At 58.7% G+C, this 19,562-nt stretch overlaps 1 protein-coding gene and 1 long non-coding RNA gene across 2 annotated transcripts; one reads left to right on the top strand and one right to left on the bottom strand.

Annotated features, from left to right (window-relative positions):
- Positions 1–2,133: 2,133 nt before the first annotated feature.
- ARRDC1 (arrestin domain containing 1) lies at positions 2,134–10,635 on the bottom strand. Its single transcript, XM_032866340.1, has 8 exons — positions 10,473–10,635; positions 5,133–5,243; positions 4,621–4,671; positions 4,367–4,521; positions 3,971–4,153; positions 3,712–3,888; positions 3,198–3,633; positions 2,134–3,122 (listed from the first exon to the last, which is right to left on the bottom strand). The coding sequence occupies exons 1-8, from the start codon at positions 10,588–10,590 to the stop codon at positions 3,058–3,060; spliced, it is 1,296 nt and encodes a 431-aa protein (XP_032722231.1). The 5' UTR covers positions 10,591–10,635; the 3' UTR covers positions 2,134–3,057.
- A 1,888-nt stretch (positions 10,636–12,523) lies between these two features.
- On the top strand, positions 12,524–16,528 carry LOC116872810. Its single transcript, XR_004383691.1, has 3 exons — positions 12,524–12,565; positions 14,754–14,944; positions 16,260–16,528. It is a non-coding gene; the product is annotated as an uncharacterized LOC116872810 (long non-coding RNA).
- The last annotated feature ends 3,034 nt before the right edge of the window (positions 16,529–19,562 follow it).

The following is a 19,562-nucleotide window of genomic DNA, read 5'->3' as shown; positions in this document are numbered from 1 at the left end:
CCAATATCTTTTCCTTCTACGTGGGCATTCTGGTGGGCTGGCTGGGGTGGAGAAGGACCCCTGACCTCTAACCCCGGACACACTTCGCCTCGTGGGCCTTCGCGGAAGGCGGGTCCTGACTCGCGTCCCAGGGCGGTGCCCGGGCTCGGGGGTGCTCCCGGCTGGCGGGCAGGGGCTGGCTGTGAGGAGTGCGGCCCTGGGTGGGGGGCTTCTGGGCGTACCTGTGGTCGGGGTGCCGCAGCCGGGGCGTCGTGTCGACCGATAACCTGCCCGGCCGGGGGAGCGGGATGTGCCGGTGGGGGGGACGTCTCGAGGAGGAGGGTCGCCTCTGCGGGGGGCTCCGATGAGGGGAGGAGCCTTGGTTAGGGTCGCGTCCCAGCTCGGGGGTGCTCTGGAGGGGGCACTCCCGCCTCGGGAGGGTGTCCCGCGAGGAGTGCGCGCCCTAGACGGGGACCGTGTTCTGCGCGGGGAGGCTGGGGCGGGGTCTTTCCCCAGCAGGATCGCCCCCACTGGTGGCGGGATGCTCCGCTTAGGAGGTACGCCGCGCCCGGGCAGCCTCCGGGAGCAACCCCGCGTCTGCGAATCGGCGCCTGCCCGCCGCTCCCTAGGCTAGGCCTATTTTTACCACTTTCCGGGAGTGGAGAAGTGCAGACTGAAATTGGGGTTCGCGGAGGGAACTGAGGCGGCCCGAGTCGAAGGCTGGTACGCCTCCGCTTGGCTCGGGATGCTCACAGTCACGGGTCTCCAGGAGAATTGGGGGCGGGGGGGCGTGGACCGCGCACACAGGTGCGGAGGAGGAAGGGGACGAACGCAAGTCCCTCGGGAATCTTCCTGGCTTCTCTGGGACCGCCGAAGTAAGCTCCTCACAGGCTTGGGACCCACCCCGAGCCTCCTGACGGGGAGCTCCGGTCCAGGCTTGCAAGCCCAGCCGGACAGACCTCCACCCGTATGCCCCCTGGCACCATCCTCCCCATCCCCTCTCCTGCCTGGGGCCCCAGTCTGTCCCGTTCCCGAAACGCTTTTACCTCCGGGGCCTCAAACACCACCCCTTCAGGGAAGCCTTCCCTCACCGCCCTCCCAGGACTGCGCCCCGCGGCTTCCTTGCTCTGTTTGACTCCATGGCACTCCACCGCCGTCTTGTCTTTCCCTCTGGGAGTCGAGACAGGGATTTGTATCTCGTATGCCCCAGTGCCTGTGACAGCGCTGGCATGAAGGAGACAAATACTTGTCAAATGAATAAATCATTTGTGGAGGAATAGTGCTTTACCAGGCAAATACCGACTGCAAGGGAACGTGTCCGAAGTGGGATATGCTGGCATACACACTCCGCCCAGCCCACACTGTCCTTGTGTCCATCACTCACGTCAAGGGCTGTTTTTCACACACGCATGTGAACTGCCTGTCAGGTCAGTCCTGAGACGTGGGTTGAGTGGACAAACGAAGCAGGGGAGTTGAGTGGCCTCCAGACTGCCTAACTGTTGGGAGGCTGCGATGGGATGGAAGGCCAGGTGGGTTTTCGACTCAGGCTGCTGCTAGCGGATGTTTTACAGATTCCCCTCCCTGTGGCGTATTTCAAGCTTTTCTCCAATGTTCATCCTCTCCTTGTCCCACAAATAGTGACATTTTAGCGAGGTTCCTGGTTGCCTGGCTAAGGAGCACATTTCCAGCCGTAAAGAGTGGCCAATGGGATGTTTGCACAAGTGATACAACCCACTTCCCAGCCCATAGCCCCCAAGTTAGAGGAGCAGACCCAGTAAATTGGCTGATGGTGAAATAAGGAATGAACATCCTGGACCCCGAGGTGGAAACCTCAACCTGAGAATGACAGCTATGTCACCAGGCCCAAATCTTATACTTCTGGACTGTGAAGTGTACAAGAAATAAACTGGGGGGGGGGGGATCAATATGTCCACTCAGTCCCCTCAGTTTGTTTTAGATTAAGATAACAGGGACACCTATCCAAGGTCACTCCCTCACTATATGTCAGATATGGAATTTCAACCCCAAGTCTTAACTTAATCCTACCTCCGATATTTCCCAGACCATGGTCCAGGGTCACTGGCCCCACTGGGCATTTACAGGCCCTCCCCTCAGCACTGGAATATCTGCAGATGCCCCTTTGGTAAACATTGCTCTGCTGAACCCTGACTTTATTTTTTCTTGGGTTCCTTGGATCCCAGACAACAGGCATTTGAAAAGGACCTTGAGAGCAGGCGTGGGCTTGTGTGTTCACACTTGGATGGGAGGTGAGCAGCAGTATCCCTCAGCCAGACGTGGGTGGCAGTGGTGAGGGCAGGGACTTGAGACTTGAGGCCAAGGATAAAGGAACAGCACAAGGGGCAGGGACTTGGGCAAGCCCACCTCGTCACTCCCCATGGGATTTCTGCTGCAGGAGATCTGAACGCCATCACCTGGGACAATGGGTGCTGGTTGGGCAAGCAAGCCCAAGGTGTGTCAATATTACAGGGGTGGTCTTCTCCCCGTGTTACAGATACATTTTAAATTAACACCACGGCTCCAGACATGCAAGCCCCACTCAGAGGGCACATTCTTAAGTAGAACCAAGAGGAAGAGCACCAGCGCTGGCCTAAATTAAAGGTACCCAGTCCCTGCTGGTCCTGCTCCCCAGGGTCAGTCTTCTGGGCCCTAGGCACCTGAAAGGAAGGGCCCAGAACAGAGGTCAGGGGCATGCACCTTGGAGGGGATGGGGCTGCCCACAGGCAGGGTTCCAGGGCTGAAGGGGGTACAGGAGCAGGACAGGGGGCGCGTGCCCAGGAGGGTCCCCCACAGCTAGGCTGCCGCACACCAGGCGGGAGGAGGGTGCCCGAGAGGCCGACCTATGCCCAGCTCTATGGATGAAGCACTTTATTTACATGGCTTCTCTCCAGGCCTCAGCCCCCCTTGGAGGGGCTCGTCCCTGGGCACAGGCTGAAAGGAGCAGCCAGGCAGCAGCGGGTCCTGAGCAGGCCAGGTCAGGCCAGGAGCAAAGAAGGCACGAGGCCCTGGGTGCCCGGTCCCAGGGCGAAGGTTGGCCCACCCGGAGAAGGCGGCACAGGGTCAGTTCCCGGGCGTCAGGCAGGGATCTGCACTGCCACAGCTCTGCTCATACGATGGTGGGGCCTCTGCAGGGAGAGAGCAAGGTCTGCATGGGGCTCATGGTGCCCCCTCCCCCACCAAACTCCAAGCCCCTCACTCACCATAGGGATAGCCCCATGAGCTGTACTCTGGGGGCAAGATCAAGGTACTGGTAGTGGGCACTGGCCCTCCAGAGCCCTCTGCAAAGTAGGGGACAGTGGCACCTGTGGAGATGCACAAGGGAGGGGGCAATGGGTGGGGAGCAGGGCTGCCATCCTGAGGGCGGGGTTCGGGGGCACCAGGCACGGAGCCAAAGGCGGCAGGTAATGGCTGCTGTTGTGAGTGGCTCTTCGTGGAGAGGGAGACTGCATCTGCAAAGGGGGGACTGCTGGCTGCTGCCTCGCCCTCCTCCTGGGGTGGTGCCGAGGGCACCACGGGGACTGGGGCCCCGGGAGGCAGCCCTGGGCCCGCTCGGGGGCTCATCGGGGCGTGGTTCACAGCAATATTGCCGATGAAAACAGGGAGGGTCACAGTGGCATCAGGCGCCTTCAGGGAGACCTGGGGAGGAAGCAACAGTGAGGCTAAGCCACCTGCCCCTGCCCCGTCCCCCCCACCACTCCCTCCAACCCCCAGCACCTGCAGGTAGTAGTCCACGTGGATGAGGCTGCAGCCTGGCAGGGCTGACTGGGGCAGCGCGGGCACCAGGATCTGCTCTTGCCACTGGGCCCGCCTCCAGGCCTTGACACCCGCACCCTCTACCTCTGCAATGGTCCGCACATCGTAGATCCAGCGCTTGGCCTTGTAGGACACTTTCTGGGGAGCAGCCAGCCTGTGAGCCTGGGCAGGCCAGCCCCCTCCCCCTCCTCCAGCCCCTCCAGCCAGAGGGTCCTCTGACCTGCAGCAGACTGGCTACCACGGGGCCCGTGTCCTTGCCTGACTGGTTCTCGATGTCCGCCTGCAGCCGCAGCACCTGCCCTACCACGTAGCCACGGAGGTCCGTGCTGGCAGTGAGGACCACACTGCCCGTCTTCACCAGCTTGTAGGAGAACTTCTTGGTAGTGGACGCCACGTTGGGTTGCTTGAGGGGAGGGCATTAATGAAGGGGTTTGGCAGGTGCGGGCAGCCCAGATCTCTGTGGCCCCAGAACAAGCCCACTAGGCCCTGCTGTGCCCTGCCCCCAAACACGGCACAGGCAGCTCACGACAAAGAAGCCGCTGCTCGTCTGGGTCCCAGTCACCTCCTCTCACCTGGGGGCAGGGCATTAGCCAGAAGACCCCTGCCCTATCCTCACCTCAATGTCTGGGATGCTGTTCAGGTTCAGGGGGCTCAAAATATAGAACACACGGCTGCACTGGTGATCCTTGGAAAAACGTGGCGTGTCGATGGTGGCCCGCACCTGGTGCACAATCTTCCCAAAGGGGCCCTCGAAGGACGTGGGTGCTGTGGCTGGAGAGAGAGCAGGGGATGGCACCCAACCGTCCCTGTCCCTCTTCCTATCCACCAGCTGTCACCACCAGGCCTGGCCAGGCAAGGCTGGGCTCTTACCAGGAAGCAGAAACTGGAAGGGGAAGCTGTGATCTCCAGCCGGCAGGCTCCCTGCAGAGACAGAGGGAGATGTGGGGAGAGGGGACTCAGGAGCCTTGAGGTGACACCACAGGACACAGGTTAGAAGCAGGCACTGCAGTCGACCAGTTCATACCGAGTCTGACTCAAAGCCCCCGAGCAGCACAGGGCTGCAGCCTGGGCAAAGGAGGGGTACAGGAGCTTGGCTTCAGCAGGAAAAGGGGGCGGGGCTGTTGCAGGGGCCAGAGCCCAACCAAATCAAGGAGAAGCTGGCCCCCGTCAACCACCCGGGCCCTATCACCCTATCACGCAATGCCTAGTGCTTGCAGGGGAGAGAAATACATCAGGGTACAAAGCCCTGCTAGAGGGTGGGTCAGCACAGGGGTCCCAGAGGCCGATGGAGAGGTGGGATGGACAGACAGACCCCACTCAAACGAGGTCTGCCCTGGAGGGGTTCACTCTGCAACGAGGCAGGTACAGGCTCCCAAACTCACCCTTGTCAGCCAGCGACAGAGCACTGTTGAAGTAGCCCTCCTCTAGCACCCAGGCTGCATCGTTGGCCTTGTTGGACACCCTGCAGGAACCCGTGCAGGTCACTCGGATGGCTGCAAGCGGGGGTGGCGGGAGTGAGTCCCAGGCAGCCGCTGGCCTGGGCCCCTCCCTGCCCCATCACAGAGATTTGGGTAGAGCAGACAGCACCAAGGGAAGCGGGGGCCTTAGGCAGCCCAGCAAGTGACCGGCTGCCCTCTAGAGGGCACCTCACGTCCACCCCCCTCTTTGGGGTACTCCCAGGGAGCCAGGGTGATAGGGCACAGAGTTAAATCTGTCCTGAAGTCTAGAACAGGAGGCCCCCAGTGCTCACCCAGATGACACCCGTACAGCCCGCAACCTGATAACCTTGGTTCCCAGCCACCCCTGGGCCCACCAGCCCCAAGTACCCTCAGCTCCCTGCAAGGGTTGCTTGGGACACCAGTGACGAGCAGAAAAGCCCACAGGGCCGCTGACCTCCAGCCCCACTTCCGTTGGCTCACAGGCACTTCAGTTAGGCTGGGAGGCGCCCCTTCACAGTCCAGGAAGCTAACTGCCAGCCCTCAGGATGCAGGAATGTGGTCAGACCTGCCCGAGCAGATAAGTACCCCGCAGTCCCGCACACTGCAGGGAGGGGACGCCCTTGACTTCCTGGACTAGTGCTGCCCAAGAGGGCTGATTTCCTACATCAAGAGATGGCTCTGGGGACGCCTGGGTGGCTCAGTTGGTTAAGCAGCTGCCTTCGGCTCGGGTCATGATCCCAGAGTCCTGGGATCGAGTCCCACATCGGGCTCCTTGCTCAGCAGGGAGCCTGCTTCTCGCTCTGCCTCTGCCGGCCTCTCTATCTGCCTGTGCTCACTCTCACGCTCTCTCTCTCTCTCTCTCTCTGACAAAAAAATAAATAAAATCTTTAAAAAATAAAAAAATAAAAAAAAAAAAGAGATGGCTCTGTCCTCTCCCCGACCGGGACCGTTTGCAGCAGAGGTGGCCACCACCACTCTATGGTCAGGAACTCCACTCAGGAACTCCCCACTCCAGGGAACATTTGTCCAGAGACCACTATGGTCAGAAGGCTGCGGCTGGACCAGCAAGGAAGACAGCACAGCTGGAGGGGCTGGGGGCTCAGGGACAGGCAGCCTTGCAGCTCCACCCCTCCTTTAATTGCAGGGCTGACTCGAGGCCAAAGATGTCAGTCTCCCTGCCCAGTCTCTCCCCTTCCTTCCGTGATTTGATGGTCAGATGAGGGGAAGGTGACTCAGAATCTGACACTCTTCTGACAGAGCCACCAGGCAGGAGAAACCTGGTATTCCAAGTGCCCGGGGCCAGGGGCCAGCCACACCAGATATGTCTGGGTCTCCGAGGCCAACCTTACCCTGACAAAACAAGCCCCCTGTTGGTCACCCACAAACTACGAGGCTTTTCCCTGGAAACCCTTGGCCTATCTTCCGCCCCCGTTGGCACGGCCCGTGACCGGACCTCGGCCCTGATTTCTAATCCACACTCCATCAGCCGTCCCCTCCTAGGGTCAGACCTGGAATTGTCCCTTCCCCAGAAATCTGAGACACAGGGGTGTTCCCTCAGATGAGAAATATGGCAGGGGAGCGAATAAAGAGGGGGGGCAGTGTGACAATTCCAGATGCCACGCCACTCTACACTCCCCACAGAGAGGGTGCATTCCGCCCTGAGTCTGGCTGCCTTGCGAATTCTGGGACCAGCAGAGTATGCCAGAAGGAGGCAAGTGGTCCCAGACTGGCCCAGCACCATCTGAAGACTGTCAAGTGACCTCAGTAGATGGCAAACAGAGCTGAAGAGTCCCCCGCCCACCTCTGTCCAAACTCCCAATCCACAACACTATGAGTTACAGTAAACTGGTCATTCTAACCTCTTAGTTCAGAGGTGATTTGTTACAAGCGAGCGACTTCTACATCACAGCAGGCAACAGGAACAGATATCCCACCTCAGTAAAAATCAGAGAAACTCAAGTGAGTTACCATTTTCACCCATCAGTTGGCAAATAGTAAAGATCTTGACATGTGTTGGAGAGGAGATGAAGAAACACACTCCCTGATGGTGATGAAGCTGTAGGTCGCTACAGGGGCCCTGGCAACGCATCGGGATGATCTGCTGGGCCCTTCCACGCACCTCCCAGAGGACCCAACGGTTCTCAGAATCCACCCTACCTACCCAGGAGCTAGGAGTAACACTGTTCGTAACAGCATGGCCCACATGTCCAATAGCAGGATGGCTAAAACACCCACCTAGCCTGGACACGGCCCCCAGAACTCAGGCGAACAAGCCACGGGGTCACCTGATCTCAGAAAAATAAACAGTATCCCAACAACCCTTGGGGTATGCCAGAGGGGCCAAAGTTCTATGACCTTCCCAATGCACAGGCAAAGAGCCTTTCTGCACACATGATGAAGCCCCTTTGGGAACCTTGCCTGAATGAGCAGCTCCCCTTACCGTCTTGGAGTCAAACAGCCTATTCCTGTTCACTCTCCTCCGCAGGGGAACAATGGACCTTCAGGGGACGGACACACACAGTAGGCTTGTCCCTCCTAACCCACGCAAGAGGGATCCGTGCCCGCAGATGAGCACGACCATCACACCAGTGTGTGTGCCCCACGGCACAGCCACAGGACAGGGGAAGCGTGTTCTGGCAAGGGCCAGCCACCAGCACACAGCAACACTGCTGCACCATCTAGATTTAAAAGGGTTTCACTTCTGACAGTGCTCAGATGCATAAAGGCCAGCAGCAAACCCATAAGCACCCATTGGGAGGCCTAGGGCTACTCCCGTTCTCTAAGGAACACCATCATGTGGACCGTGTTCCAGAGTGACTTCTGGAACTTTCCTCTCCACCAGCGCTCTCCTATCCAGCAGCCCTCATCCTTGCACCATCTGACCAAGAAGACCTCTGCTCACTCCTCATTCTGGTCCCAAAGGTCTTGCCCACCTCCACCAGTTCCCACAAACCTGGAGCAACCCAGCCTCTGCCACATCTTTTCACTAAAGCTCTGGCCTATGAGGCACTTCCATCAGTCCTGTCTCCAAGTCTGAAACACGGGAAAAGTGCCCCCCTCCCGGGGTTGCTCTGAGCGTTCCCAGAGTTGGTCCATGGGAGGTGGGGAGAATGGCACCTGCCCCACGGTGAGAGTTCAGGGAGCTAGTGGGGCTGGGGGCTGACTGCTGCTGTCTGGGCTCCCCCTGCTCCCAATGCTCATCCTCGAGAGTAGAACATGGAGCACCCCCGCGCGACCCCCAACCTCAGGCTTGGCGGCCCCGGGCTCCAGGGAACAAGTTCCTTCCACAGCTTTCCCCTTCTGCACTGGCTCCGAGGGCAGCCAGTGTCCTCATGGTTGAGGGCCAATCATCTCTGTCCTCCATCAAACTTAGTGGACAAGACTATGAGCCCCCCCAGGGCCTGAAGGGGGGCCCTCCCCACCTCCATGTGCTCCTGGAGCAGTGGAGGGCCTCCTTGCTGCATCACTAGCTGATAGCAGGAGCTCAACAAGTATCTTATGAATGAAAGAAAAAGAAAGAAGAACCACAGACTTTCCTTTTCCAAACCCAACCAGGCCCAAAAGAAGCCCCAGGACAGCCTCAGCACCCACATTCTGTCCACGCCCCGGGGGACAATCTGAATAGTAACTCTTCTGACCCAAAGCCATCAACCACCTACTCTTCAGCCTATCCCCCTTCTTCCCTCCCCTGTTCTGGCAATCGGCTAGCATGTTAATAGTGGGGAGCATCAGCTGCCGCTCCCTTGACATCCTACAGCCCAGCTGTCCATCCACCCACATTCCACCCATCACATGGAGGCTGGGGTACTCTGCCCAGGCCAGGCCATGCCTTCTTCACCATGTTCAGTAACAGCTTGTTTGCCCTGGGCCCCAGCTACGGGAGCATGACTGGGCCTATGAGCTAGGCAGTGAGCTCCCACATGGGGTCTCATGTCTGCCATCCCCCCAGCCACAAGCCCACCCCTACCTCCCGTGCCCTGGGCTCTCCGCTCAGTCCCATCTCAACTGTCATCTCTCCTTGTGCCCCAGGGAAGAGCTGCACTGTCACTCCTGTGCCCCCTGCCACCACCATAACTACCCCACCCAGACCCCAAATTAGGAGACAGGAAAGGAGGTGTGAGTCAGCAAGAGGAGACTGCACAAGGTTGGACCCCTGACCAGGGCCACTTCACCCACTCAATTTCTTCCTAAACCCTGTGGCCTCGAACATGGCAAGGTCAGGAGTCAGACCCATTCAGGACTGGGGCAGCTGGGGCCCAGAAAGGTGGGCAGTGGCTCTCAGTCCCTAGAGGCACTAGAAGAAGTTAGCTGCCAAGCACCCAAGGGTTCAGAGAATCCAAGTCCAGAGGGATGCTTGATGGCTGTGGTTTGGGCCAAGCATCCGGAGGTGGAGAAGCACTCCAGCAGCAGCACCCTCATACTCAGAACCAGCGATCAGGCGTGGAGTCCCTGGGGGGCACCCTGAGGGCTGAGCTTTGAAGTCCCATTCAGGGCCCTGCCCACACCTCAGATGGCAGATAAGGCCAGCAACCGCAGAGAGCCCTAGCAAGGGCCACACCAGCAACCTGACTCCCAGCCCCAAAGTCCCAGAAGTCTGCACCAGCAGAAGGACCAGTCAGAAGGGCTGAGGTTCAGTCCCTAGGTGCTCCCGGAACTGGAAGTCTGGGTCACGCAGGGATGAGCAAGACCCTCCCAGCTCGCAAGGCCAAGCCTTAGCCCCGGTGGAAACGGGTGTGCCGCGGGGCCCATGAGGATTGAGGGCCTGCGCCAGGGGCCTGGACGTGTGGAAGAGAAAGTCCCGCTTGGGCCAGGCTCCAGGTGAAGGCCCAGCAGGTGCAGGGTGCAGTGGACCCCGCAGACCCGACAGAGAGAGTCGGGGGCGTGGGTGTGTCGAGTCAGAGTGGCCTTCGCCTAGGTGGGCAGGATCTAAATCCCCGCCCCCGACTCTGGCCGACCCTAGGAGAGAACAGGAAGGGCACTTGCGGAAGGACTGGGCCACCCTGGCCTCCCTGCTCCGCCCCATCTGCCAGCAGCCACCCACCCCTGCGGGTCTGCGCCGCTCCGCCCGCCGCACCCCAGCCCTCCCCGAAGCCGGCGGGGCCCACGACTCGCCGGGCAGCCGGGAGGGGAAGGGAGGGGGCCGCAGGAGGCGCCGCCAGTTCCGCGGGTCCAGGCCCAGCGCCACCAGCTGCCGCTTCCGGGAGCGCCGGCCCCGCCGAAGGTGCTGCGCCGCCACCTGAGCCCCGCCGGCCCGGCCCTCCCCCGAGGGGACCCCGCGCCCACCTCGGAAGGGCAGCGGCGCCCCCAGGCGCACGCGCACGGCCCCCGCCAGCGGCTCTCCGGGGCTGTAGACGACGCGGCCGTGGCTCAGGAAGACCTCGAAGAGCTGCACCCGCCCCATGCCGCCGCCCTGGCCGGGCGGCCGCGCTCTAACACCCCCTCCCGCCGCCGCCGCGCTCCGAGCCCCGCCCTCCCGGGCCCGCCCCCGGCCCGCCCCGTCGACCCGCCCACTCCCCGGGCCCGCCCCCGAGCCTCCCGGGCCCGCCCCGTCGGCCCGCCCACTCCCCCTACGCCCCGTCTCCGGGGTCCGCTTCTCCTCCCCCCTCGCCCCCCGCCCCCGGGCTCCGTCCCGCCTCCACCCTGCCCCCAGCCCCACCAGAGCCCGCCCCCCGGCCCTCCTCCCTCCCCTCCCTCCTCGCTGCCCCTGGCCCACCCGTGGGGTGCTGGTCAGCGCGGCGCGCGGGACCCCGGCACACGGGCGCCCCCTGCTGCCCCGGGCCGCGCGGCCGGCTCACCTGTCGAGGGGCGGGCTGAGCCGGCGCCCCCTCCCCAGACTCCGCCTGGCCGGCGGAAGGACGTCACCGGGAGGGCCCTGCCGCGCCGCGCGGCCGCACCTCTGCGGGAGCCGGCCTCCTGCCGTGGGCCCCGCTCGCGCTTGGGGGAGGCGGCGGCGTCCCTGCGGAGCGAGTCTCGGCGGAGGCCGCGGACCGGAGGCCCCCCCCCCGCCCCGGAGGCGTGGGTGCCGGGCGGTCCGCGCCCCGAGGACGCGGTGGGAGAGGAGAGGTCCCTGCGGACCGGGAGCTGGGGTGCGGGGCGGCTGGGGGACCCGAGACGGAGCGCAGCGAGGGGTGCTGGAAGCGGCCGGAGGAGGGCGTCGGCGTGGCCGTGTTTGTGTCCAGAGCACCTGCGTGTATGGGGGGGCATTTCCGACGGGGAAGACTGGCTTGGGTCGAAGCTGGGGGATGGGACAGAGTTCTGACCGGCAGAATCTGAGACGCCCACCGAGGACGTGTGCGCATGAGTGTTAGGAAGACAAAGGACCGCAGACTTGCGGGCCCTGGTTGACCACGGTCACTCTGCTCAGGGCGGGATGACATCGAGAGTTCGGGGTGGAAACGCAGAAACCTGGCCTAGCGCTCCAGCGGAAGGACAGGGGCTTTCAGGCTGGAAGGACTCGCCTGAGATTCTGATGTTGGGCGTGTGGGGGGCGGGCCAATCGGCCACACTTAAGACATTTCCCTATCAACACCAGGCAAGTGGAGAAATTCCCAAACTAAGAGTCAGGGTCCCCTGGGAATGGGGAGGATTGTGGGCAACCCATGAATGCCCCATGTCCACAGCAGAGGTCAAGAAGGGAGTGTTTGGGGAAGGAGTAAGAAATCGTGTTGGCTGCTGCTGAGGTGAAGTAAGCGACAGAAAAAGGTGCCCCACCCAGCTCTACATCACCCACCCATTCCCTGTTCTGGAAGCCACTCTGTGACCTTGCTTACACCATCAGCACAAAGGCCCTACTTCCCTACGTGCTCCCTTTCCTCTTGCTCCTGGAGCCTCTCAAATGTAGATGTTTATCTTTCTTTTTTAAGATTTTATTTATTTATTTGACAGAGAGAGAGTCAGCGAGTGAGGGAATACAAGCGGGGAGCGGGGTGGAGGGGGAGAGGCAGAAGCAGAGTCCTCACTGAGCAGGGAGCCCTATGCGGGGCTGGATCCCAGGGTCCTGGGATCATGACCTGAGCTGCAGACAGATGCTTAATGGCTGTAGCAGCCAGGCCCCCTAGATTTTTATTTTCACACACACACACCCCTGTATCAGGGCCTGGAGCATGTGCCCTCCTTACTCAGAACAACTTCCAAGCTCCCAGCCTTAACTCATCTTCTCAGAATGGTGACCCACCTGCTCCCCTCCTACTGTCATCTTCAAAGCCCAGATCAGTCCCCATTATTTTTTGGTGATTTCAGCTCCTGACTCACTGTCCTTCTGTCCAATACCAGTGTTGCAGGAATTCTTAATGACTCCAGGATCCACATAGGTGATCCTTCCAGCGCCCCCCACTGCCACCCTCTCTTAAAGAGCACCTGGGATTTGTTTTCATCAGGTATGATAAGGTGACAGGCGCAGACACAACTTCCTTGAGAGAACAGTCGGTACTTAATGATTCCCCAGAGGAGGGGTACATGGGGAAGGACCAGGGTTGGTCAGGCGGCAGAATTTTTTTTTTTTTTTTAAGATTTTGTTTGTTTATTTGACCGAGAGAAAGATCACAAGTAGGCAGAGAGGCAGGCAGAGAAAGAGGGGGAAGCAGGCTCCCCGCTGAGCAGAGAGCCCGATTCGGGGCTCCATCCCAGGACCACGAGATCATGATCTGAGCCGAAGGCAGAGGCTTAACCCACTGAGCCACCCAGGCTCCCCATGGAGAGCATGGCCCAAGCCTTTATCATGTCTTCTGTGAGAAGAAATAGGTGAGGCAGGGTAGGCAAGTTGGAGCAAGCTTAGGGTCAGGTTGTTCCAGTGGTCTCTAGTTGTCCAGTATCTGGCCCTACAGTGATTCAGGATGGGCAATATCGGTGTGTGAGTTTGGTAAAGGAGTGTTTGGAGGGTATGGCCTCTGGATTAGTTGGTCTGCATGTGAAAGTTGTGGTCTCAGGCAAGTTGCTATCTTTAGGAATGAGCTTAACTCTGGGAGGGGCAGCCTCTCCCCAGCCAGCAAGGCCCCCAAATATCAAAGTATCGTAAGATACAGAAAATAAGAACATGACCAGTTAAGCTCTTGTTCCCATGCTCCTCTCCTCCAAGAACCTTCCCCAGGTGATGTAAGCATATGTGTCCTATGGCTTCCTTAGTTTGTCTGCAAAGACGTCTGGCAACAACTTCTCCCATCCCTTTTGCATTAGCACTGCTCCTTCCGTCAGAAGGAAGGGTCCTTCCCCTCCTATTGACTCCAGGCCGGCCCCTTGACTTGCTTTACCCAGCAGAACTGCGGTGGGTAAGATGCCGCATACGCGGTAGGCTCTTGAGGAGGCCTTGCAGCTCATTCTCATTCTCTTGGGGTCCCGACCTCCCATTTCAAAACACCTAGTTACCCTCCTGGACAGATCAGAGAGAGAGAGAGAAGGCCTGCACAGGGGAGTGAAACCATCTCAGACTGGCTGCCTCAGCCCCACACCCGGAATGACTGCGCCTGTAGGAGTGACCCAAATTGCCCTGATTTATTATTTGTTCTGAAAATCAGGCTGCATTCAGCCAAGCGGCTTCTCTACTCAATGTGAGATGTGTGGGGTGTGCTGAGGATAGAGTGTCCAAGATCTCTCTCTCATTTGCATGTCTGATGCCTTGACTGAGGCCTCTCCGCATGGCCAGTTTGGGGTCCTGCACACCAAGATGGTCTCCAGATAGTGAGACTGATGACCTGGCAGTAAGTCCCCTGGAGGGAGGAAGGTGAAGCTCCCCGTCCGCAGGCCTGGACTCCAGAGTCCCAGAACTTCCCACCACACTGAGCGCATTAAAACAGTCACAGAACCATCGTGGGGGGAGCACCACACACGGGGAGAGAACTGATTGTGACAATCTGAGACAATCTGCCACCTGCAGAAGAACCAACAGCTGAACCCAAGTTAAATTAGAGTCATGAGAAAATAAAGCTGTTGTTCTAAACCACTGCATTTTGGGGTGGTTTACTATGCAGCAATAGATAACTGGGACCAAAACTGGTACTTAGAAGTGAGGGGCGCCTGGGTGGCTCAGTGGGTTAAAGCCTCTGCCTTCGGCTCAGGTCATGATCTCAGGGTCCTGGGATCGAGCCCCATATTGGGCTCTCTGCTCAGCGGGGAGCCTGCTTCCTCCTCTCTCTCTGCCTGCCACTCTGCCTACTTGTGAGCTCTGTCAAAAAAATAAAATCTTAAAAAAAAAAAAAAAAAAGGCCTCTGCCTTCGGTTCAGGTCATGATCCCAGGGTCCCGGGATCGAGCCCCGCATCGGGCTCTCTGCTCAGTGGGGACCCTGCTTCCCCCCTCTCTCTGTCTGCCTCTCTGCCTCCTTGTGATCTCTGTCAAATAAATAAATAAAATCTTAAAAAAAAAAAAAAAGTGAGATGCTGCCATAATAAAATTCTAAAACCTCGCACTGACTTTGGAGCAGACAGCAGGTGGGTACTGGCAGTGAAAACCCTGATGACGGCTGGATGAGGGATGCCATCCAGAATTGGAGGGTGTCCAGAAAATGGTGAGACCATGGCCTGGGGTAACACGGAAGATAGAAAATGTGTCTAAGATCTGATTTTCCTGGCAGAAAACATAAAGGCCAATTGGCTTTGTTCAGTTATGCTAACGTGAAATAAAAGAGAAAGATGAATTAAGGAGGTTGCTGTTCCACGTCCTATCAGAAGTCAGAGGACATATTTCCAAGCCAGGTCTTGCTGAGTTGGAAAATCAAAACTCTTTCTCATTTCCAACCTTTCCAGGCAGCAAAAAGTTCTGAAGGTAAGAAATGATGTCGTGGTGAAGAGTAAACCCGGAGCGCTGCCAGCAAACGTGAGCGTGAAAGTCAAGGGTATGGTTGTATGATCCCTTCTGAAGACTTCTGAGGCTCTTGGGTGGGGGAGAGAGTCCTTGTAGAACCCCTCAGCCATACAAAAGGGCTTCTGAGAATCTTGAGGTCATTGTCCCACAGCACCTGACTCCCGGGCCACAGGAGAGAAAAGCCTTCTCAAAGACATTTGCAGTATAGCTTTTGTCCAGTGAAACAAGGTACAGTTTGTCATAGAGAAAATCCATTTTTTAAAATATTTTATTTATTTGACAGAGATCACAAGCAGGCAGAGAGAGAGAGGAGGAGGAAGCAGGTTCCCCGCTGAGCAGAGAGCCCGATGTGGAGCTTGATCCCAGGACCCTGAGATCACGACCAGAGCGGAAGGCAGAGGCTTTAACCCACTGAGCCACCCAGGTGCCCCGAAAATCCATTTTTGCTTAAAGGGTTGTATCTGCTCGAGGTAAAATGCAAAATGGACAGATTTTGAAATAAAAAAGTTGCTGGGCCCCTGCTTTTTACCGACAGGAAGCAGGCTGACGAAGGTACTCAGCTGAAAACACAGGCCACTTCCTATGGAAAAGAGGGCCATTGAGAGTACAAGGCCCAGTGCCCGGAGGAATCAAGAACGCAAGAAACAGTAGCCAAGGAGCGCCTGGGTGGCTCAGTGGGTTAAGTCTCTGCCTTTGGCTCAGGTCATGGTCTCAGGGTCCTGGGATCAAGCCTTGAATCGGGCTGTCTGCTCAGCGGGGAGCCTGCTTCCTCCTCTCTCTCTGCCTACTTGTGATCTCTGTCTGTCAAATAAATAAAATCTAAAAAAAAAAAAGGAAAGAAAGAAACAGTAGCCAAGGGAGCCACTTGCAGGGAGCAGACCAGCCCTGGTCAAGGAGGGTTGTGACAGGTGTTAGCTGGATTCCAGAACTGCCGTGGGCCAGTGACTAAGGGTATAACCCTCCTTGTTGGACAGGGTGTCTGTTCACTCGCACTGTGCTTTGCCACTGAATGTTGGCTGTTGGGGGCAGATAATATGCCCTTGGGGGAAAAGGGGCCACACCCAATGTGCCTTATCCATCTGGCCCTGTTGCACATTACAGCATGCGAGTCTTGATGAGAGGGTGTTTGTGGGATCACCTGGGAGATGCATTTTTCAAGGAGGAGGAGCATGAGTTGTTAGCCGCCAGCGGATGGACTGGGGGCAGGCTGCTCCACTAGCAGCCCCCCAAGTGAACAGCCTTCCTACACTGATTTTTGACTTGCTCCGGTGACTAGCTTTGGCCAGTGGGATGCCAGCAAGAATGATTCAAGCCGAGGCCCCATAAATGCTTGCGCATGGCTTCCATGCTAGAAGGAAGTCCAGCTATTCTGCCTGGCCACGTGGGGGGACTCTGCATAATGAGACATCACACAAAGGCAAGTCACATGCAAGACAAAGAGGCACTCCAGTGAATCCCCAGCCGAGTGCCACCAAAGGAGGGACCCTGAAGACCCCAATCACAGAATTGCAAAAAATAATAAATCAATATTGTCTTAAGCCATAAGGTTTTGGAGTGGTTCTTTTGCACAAAAGCATACAGTCATCACCAACAGCCACTGCCCTCATGATCTCAAGTCCACACGTCTCTGGCTACCGCCTCCTGTCCTGCTAGCCCACTCTCTCTAGTGTCATGACTCCTGCAATCCTTGGGACTCTGCTGGGAGCCCCAACCCATTGGCCCTGCCCCCTCTGTTGTTCTCTCTCCTTTCCTCATTCAGCTCTAAGGCCACAGGCAGCCATCTGGGCCACTCTCTGTGCGAAACTGCTCCCCTTCCTTCTCAGCACAGCCACAGTTTTAGCTAAGCCAGCCCCCCTCTTTCTCCTTGCCCTCCTCGCAGCAGCAACACAGGCTGGACGGATAGTCACACTGACAGACACCCGAGAGATTGCTGGGCCGTCCTGCCGCCTTTTTCTACTTCTCTCCTAGACAGTTACATCGCTTCTAGACCTCTCCTTGCTCTGCCAGCATCTGCTCTCCTGCCCTCACTTTCAATTGATGTCTTTGTTTTCTACTTATATGAGAAAGTAGAAAGTTCCCATCACCAGAGAACTCCCCCCAAATCCTGCCTGCACACCCCCTTGCCTTCCAGAGACTTTTCATCAGACTCTCTCCTTTGTACTGAGCTGAAACACCCATGCTCCTACCTCCCTACCTAGTCCTCCTTTGCCAGCAACTCTCCTCTATAGGATCACTCCTGTTAAAACCAACAATCTCTCCACTTCCCTTCTCTTTCCAGTTTCGGCCCCATTTCTCTGCTCTTGTTTTTAGCAAAAACACCTCAGAAGAGTTGTCTGTCTCACAGCCTTCAATCTTCTCCTATCCTTCCCTTCTAAGCTCTCAGACGGACTTAGTCCGCCATCACTCCATCAAGAGCTGTACTGGTCGAGGCTATCAGTGTCCTCATTTTGCTCAGTTATCAATTCCCGACCCCAACGTCACAGGACCTGTCAGCAGCACCTGATGTGGCTAATCTTTCTTTCACAGTCTTTACTTGGCTCCCAAGCTACTACCCTCTCTTGGTTTTCCTCTTACTTGACATCTCCCTCTCTTTACTGGCTCCTTCTCTTTTCAACCTCTTTTCCCCTTTTGTAAAGGAGTACCCAGAACCCGGCTCAGTCTTTGACCCCTCCTTTGCTATCTCCATTTTCTTTTTTTTTAAGATTTTATTTATTTATTTGCAAGACAGAGAGAGAGAGAGCAGGAGCAAGGGAGAGGGGCAGAGGGAGAAGCAGGCTCCCCCGTGAGTGGGGAGCCCGACACAGGGGTGGATCCCAGGACCCTGGGATCATGACCTGTACTGAAGGCAGATGCTTAACCGACTGAGCCACCCATGGCGCCCCTCCACATTTTCTTCCAATGTAATCTCATCCAGTTGCATGGCTTCAAACACAACAAATGTGGAGCGCAGTGGGTTAAATCCTCTGCCTTCAGCTCAGGTCATGATCTCATGGTCCCAGGATAGAGCCCCATATCAGGCTCCCTGCTCAGCGGGGAGCCTGCTTCCTCCTCTCTCTGTCTGCCTCTCTGCCTGCTTGTGATCTTTCCGTCAAATAAATAAATAAAATCTTTAAAAAATGAATAAATAAATACAACAAATGTGCTATGGAATGCCGAGTTTGCACCCCAGGCTGTACAGCCCCCCTGAACTCTATACTCATATACTCAATTCCTTTGCAATCTTAACATGAAGCATGAACCAGAAACTCATCTTTATTTTGCTGAGAGTCTGGGGTTGTTCCTGAAGCATAAACCCGGCTACAGGGCACTGGCCACTTGTGTCCAGACACCCATGATCTCTCGGGCAGCGACTTGTGCTCACTTGCTAAGTAGCCTTCCTGCTTCCATTCCCCCTGCACTCCGGTGCCACCCGCCAGCCAGCTCCATTCAGGGAATAGCTACTCTTCTACTTAAGTCCTCCGACGGCCTCATGTCTCTAGGTGTAAAAGTCGAAGTCCCCATAAAAGCCTGCTGGCCCTGCTCCGGCCCCTCCTATCCCTGATCTGGGCCCGTTTCTGTCCTGCGGTCCCGTCCAGTGACCATGGACGTCCGACGTCCTCACACGTGCCCTCTCCGGCCCACGCCGCTCACGCCTGGTCAGCCGGGCATCCCCCGCCCACCGCCCTCCCACGGACCCCAGCCCCAGCCCCCGACCTGCCTGCGTGCCTCGCAGCACTCCCCGCGGGCCTTCCCGCGCCCCTAACCGAAACGCGACCGGGGCTTTCGCGTCGCGCCCCGGCGCAGCGTGACAGCCCCCGAGGGCGGCTGCCGGCAAACGCTGTGAGAGCGCTCGGAGGCCTCACGCCCCGGGGCGCCTGCTCGGGAAGGAGCCGGACCCGCCGCCCCAACCTCCGGCACATCCCCGCCGCCCGGTCAGCAGCGGTAGAGCCGAGGGAGGCCGCGGCGGCCTGAAGGTGCGCCGCGTGGGCAACCGCGCGCCGCCGTGGTCCTCCGCTGGGCGCCGGCGCGGAGGAGGCGCTCGGCCCGGGCGGGAAGACGCGCGGGCGCGGGCCCAGGTCCCGGAGGCGCTCTGCCCCCACCCCCGGCCCCCGCGCGGCGTCCTGCGGAGGCGGGGCCGTTTGCCTGGCGCCGCAGCGAGCCCCGCAGAAACCCCAGCCCACAGGGCCCCCCGTCGGCCCCTCCGCGAGGGAGGTCGCGCGCGCGGGCCGGGTCGCAGGGTCGGGTGTGGGGATGCGAGGCCGGGGGCCGCGGGGTCGGGAGCCCGGTGCGGGGTCCGGCGCTGGGTCGGAGCCTGGAGCGGGCAGCGAGGAGCAGGAGCCTGAGCGCGGCTTCCAGCACAAAGCTTCCCGCGAAACTGACGTAGCGTGGGGCGGCCGCGCAGGCGCCGCCCCTGGCCGCGCCCCTCCCCCCCGCACTCCCTCCGCTCCTCAATGCGCCGGCGCACTCTCCCTCCTCCCATTGGCCCCGGCGCGGCGGCGCGCGCCGACCGGCGCAGTGCGCGCCCCGCGATTGGCGGGTCGGCGGCGGGCGGGGGTGTGTCCGCGCCCCGCCCCGCCTCCAGCTCCGCTCGCGGTGGTGC

The sequence above is a fragment of the Lontra canadensis genome, unplaced genomic scaffold, assembly GCF_010015895.1.
Source record: "Lontra canadensis isolate GAN:19392208 unplaced genomic scaffold, GSC_riverotter_1.0 scaffold30, whole genome shotgun sequence".
Classification (NCBI taxonomy): Eukaryota; Metazoa; Chordata; class Mammalia; order Carnivora; family Mustelidae; genus Lontra; species Lontra canadensis.
The sequence above is the reverse complement of the archived record's forward strand: the minus strand, read 5'-3'. Positions and strand labels throughout refer to the sequence as shown.

Bases quoted from the DNA above. Each gene is read 5' to 3' on its own strand.
- ARRDC1 (XM_032866340.1), bottom strand. From the start codon at position 10,590: ATGGGGCGGGTGCAGCTCTTCGAGGTCTTCCTGAGCCACGGCCGCGTC. The intron at 4,672-5,132 runs GTGAGTTTGGGA...CTGTCTCTGCAG, and splicing joins TCTGTCGCTGGCTGACAAGG to GGAGCCTGCCGGCTGGAGAT. The intron at 3,123-3,197 runs GTGAGTGAGGGG...CTCTCCCTGCAG, and splicing joins CTCATGGGGCTATCCCTATG to AGGCCCCACCATCGTATGAG.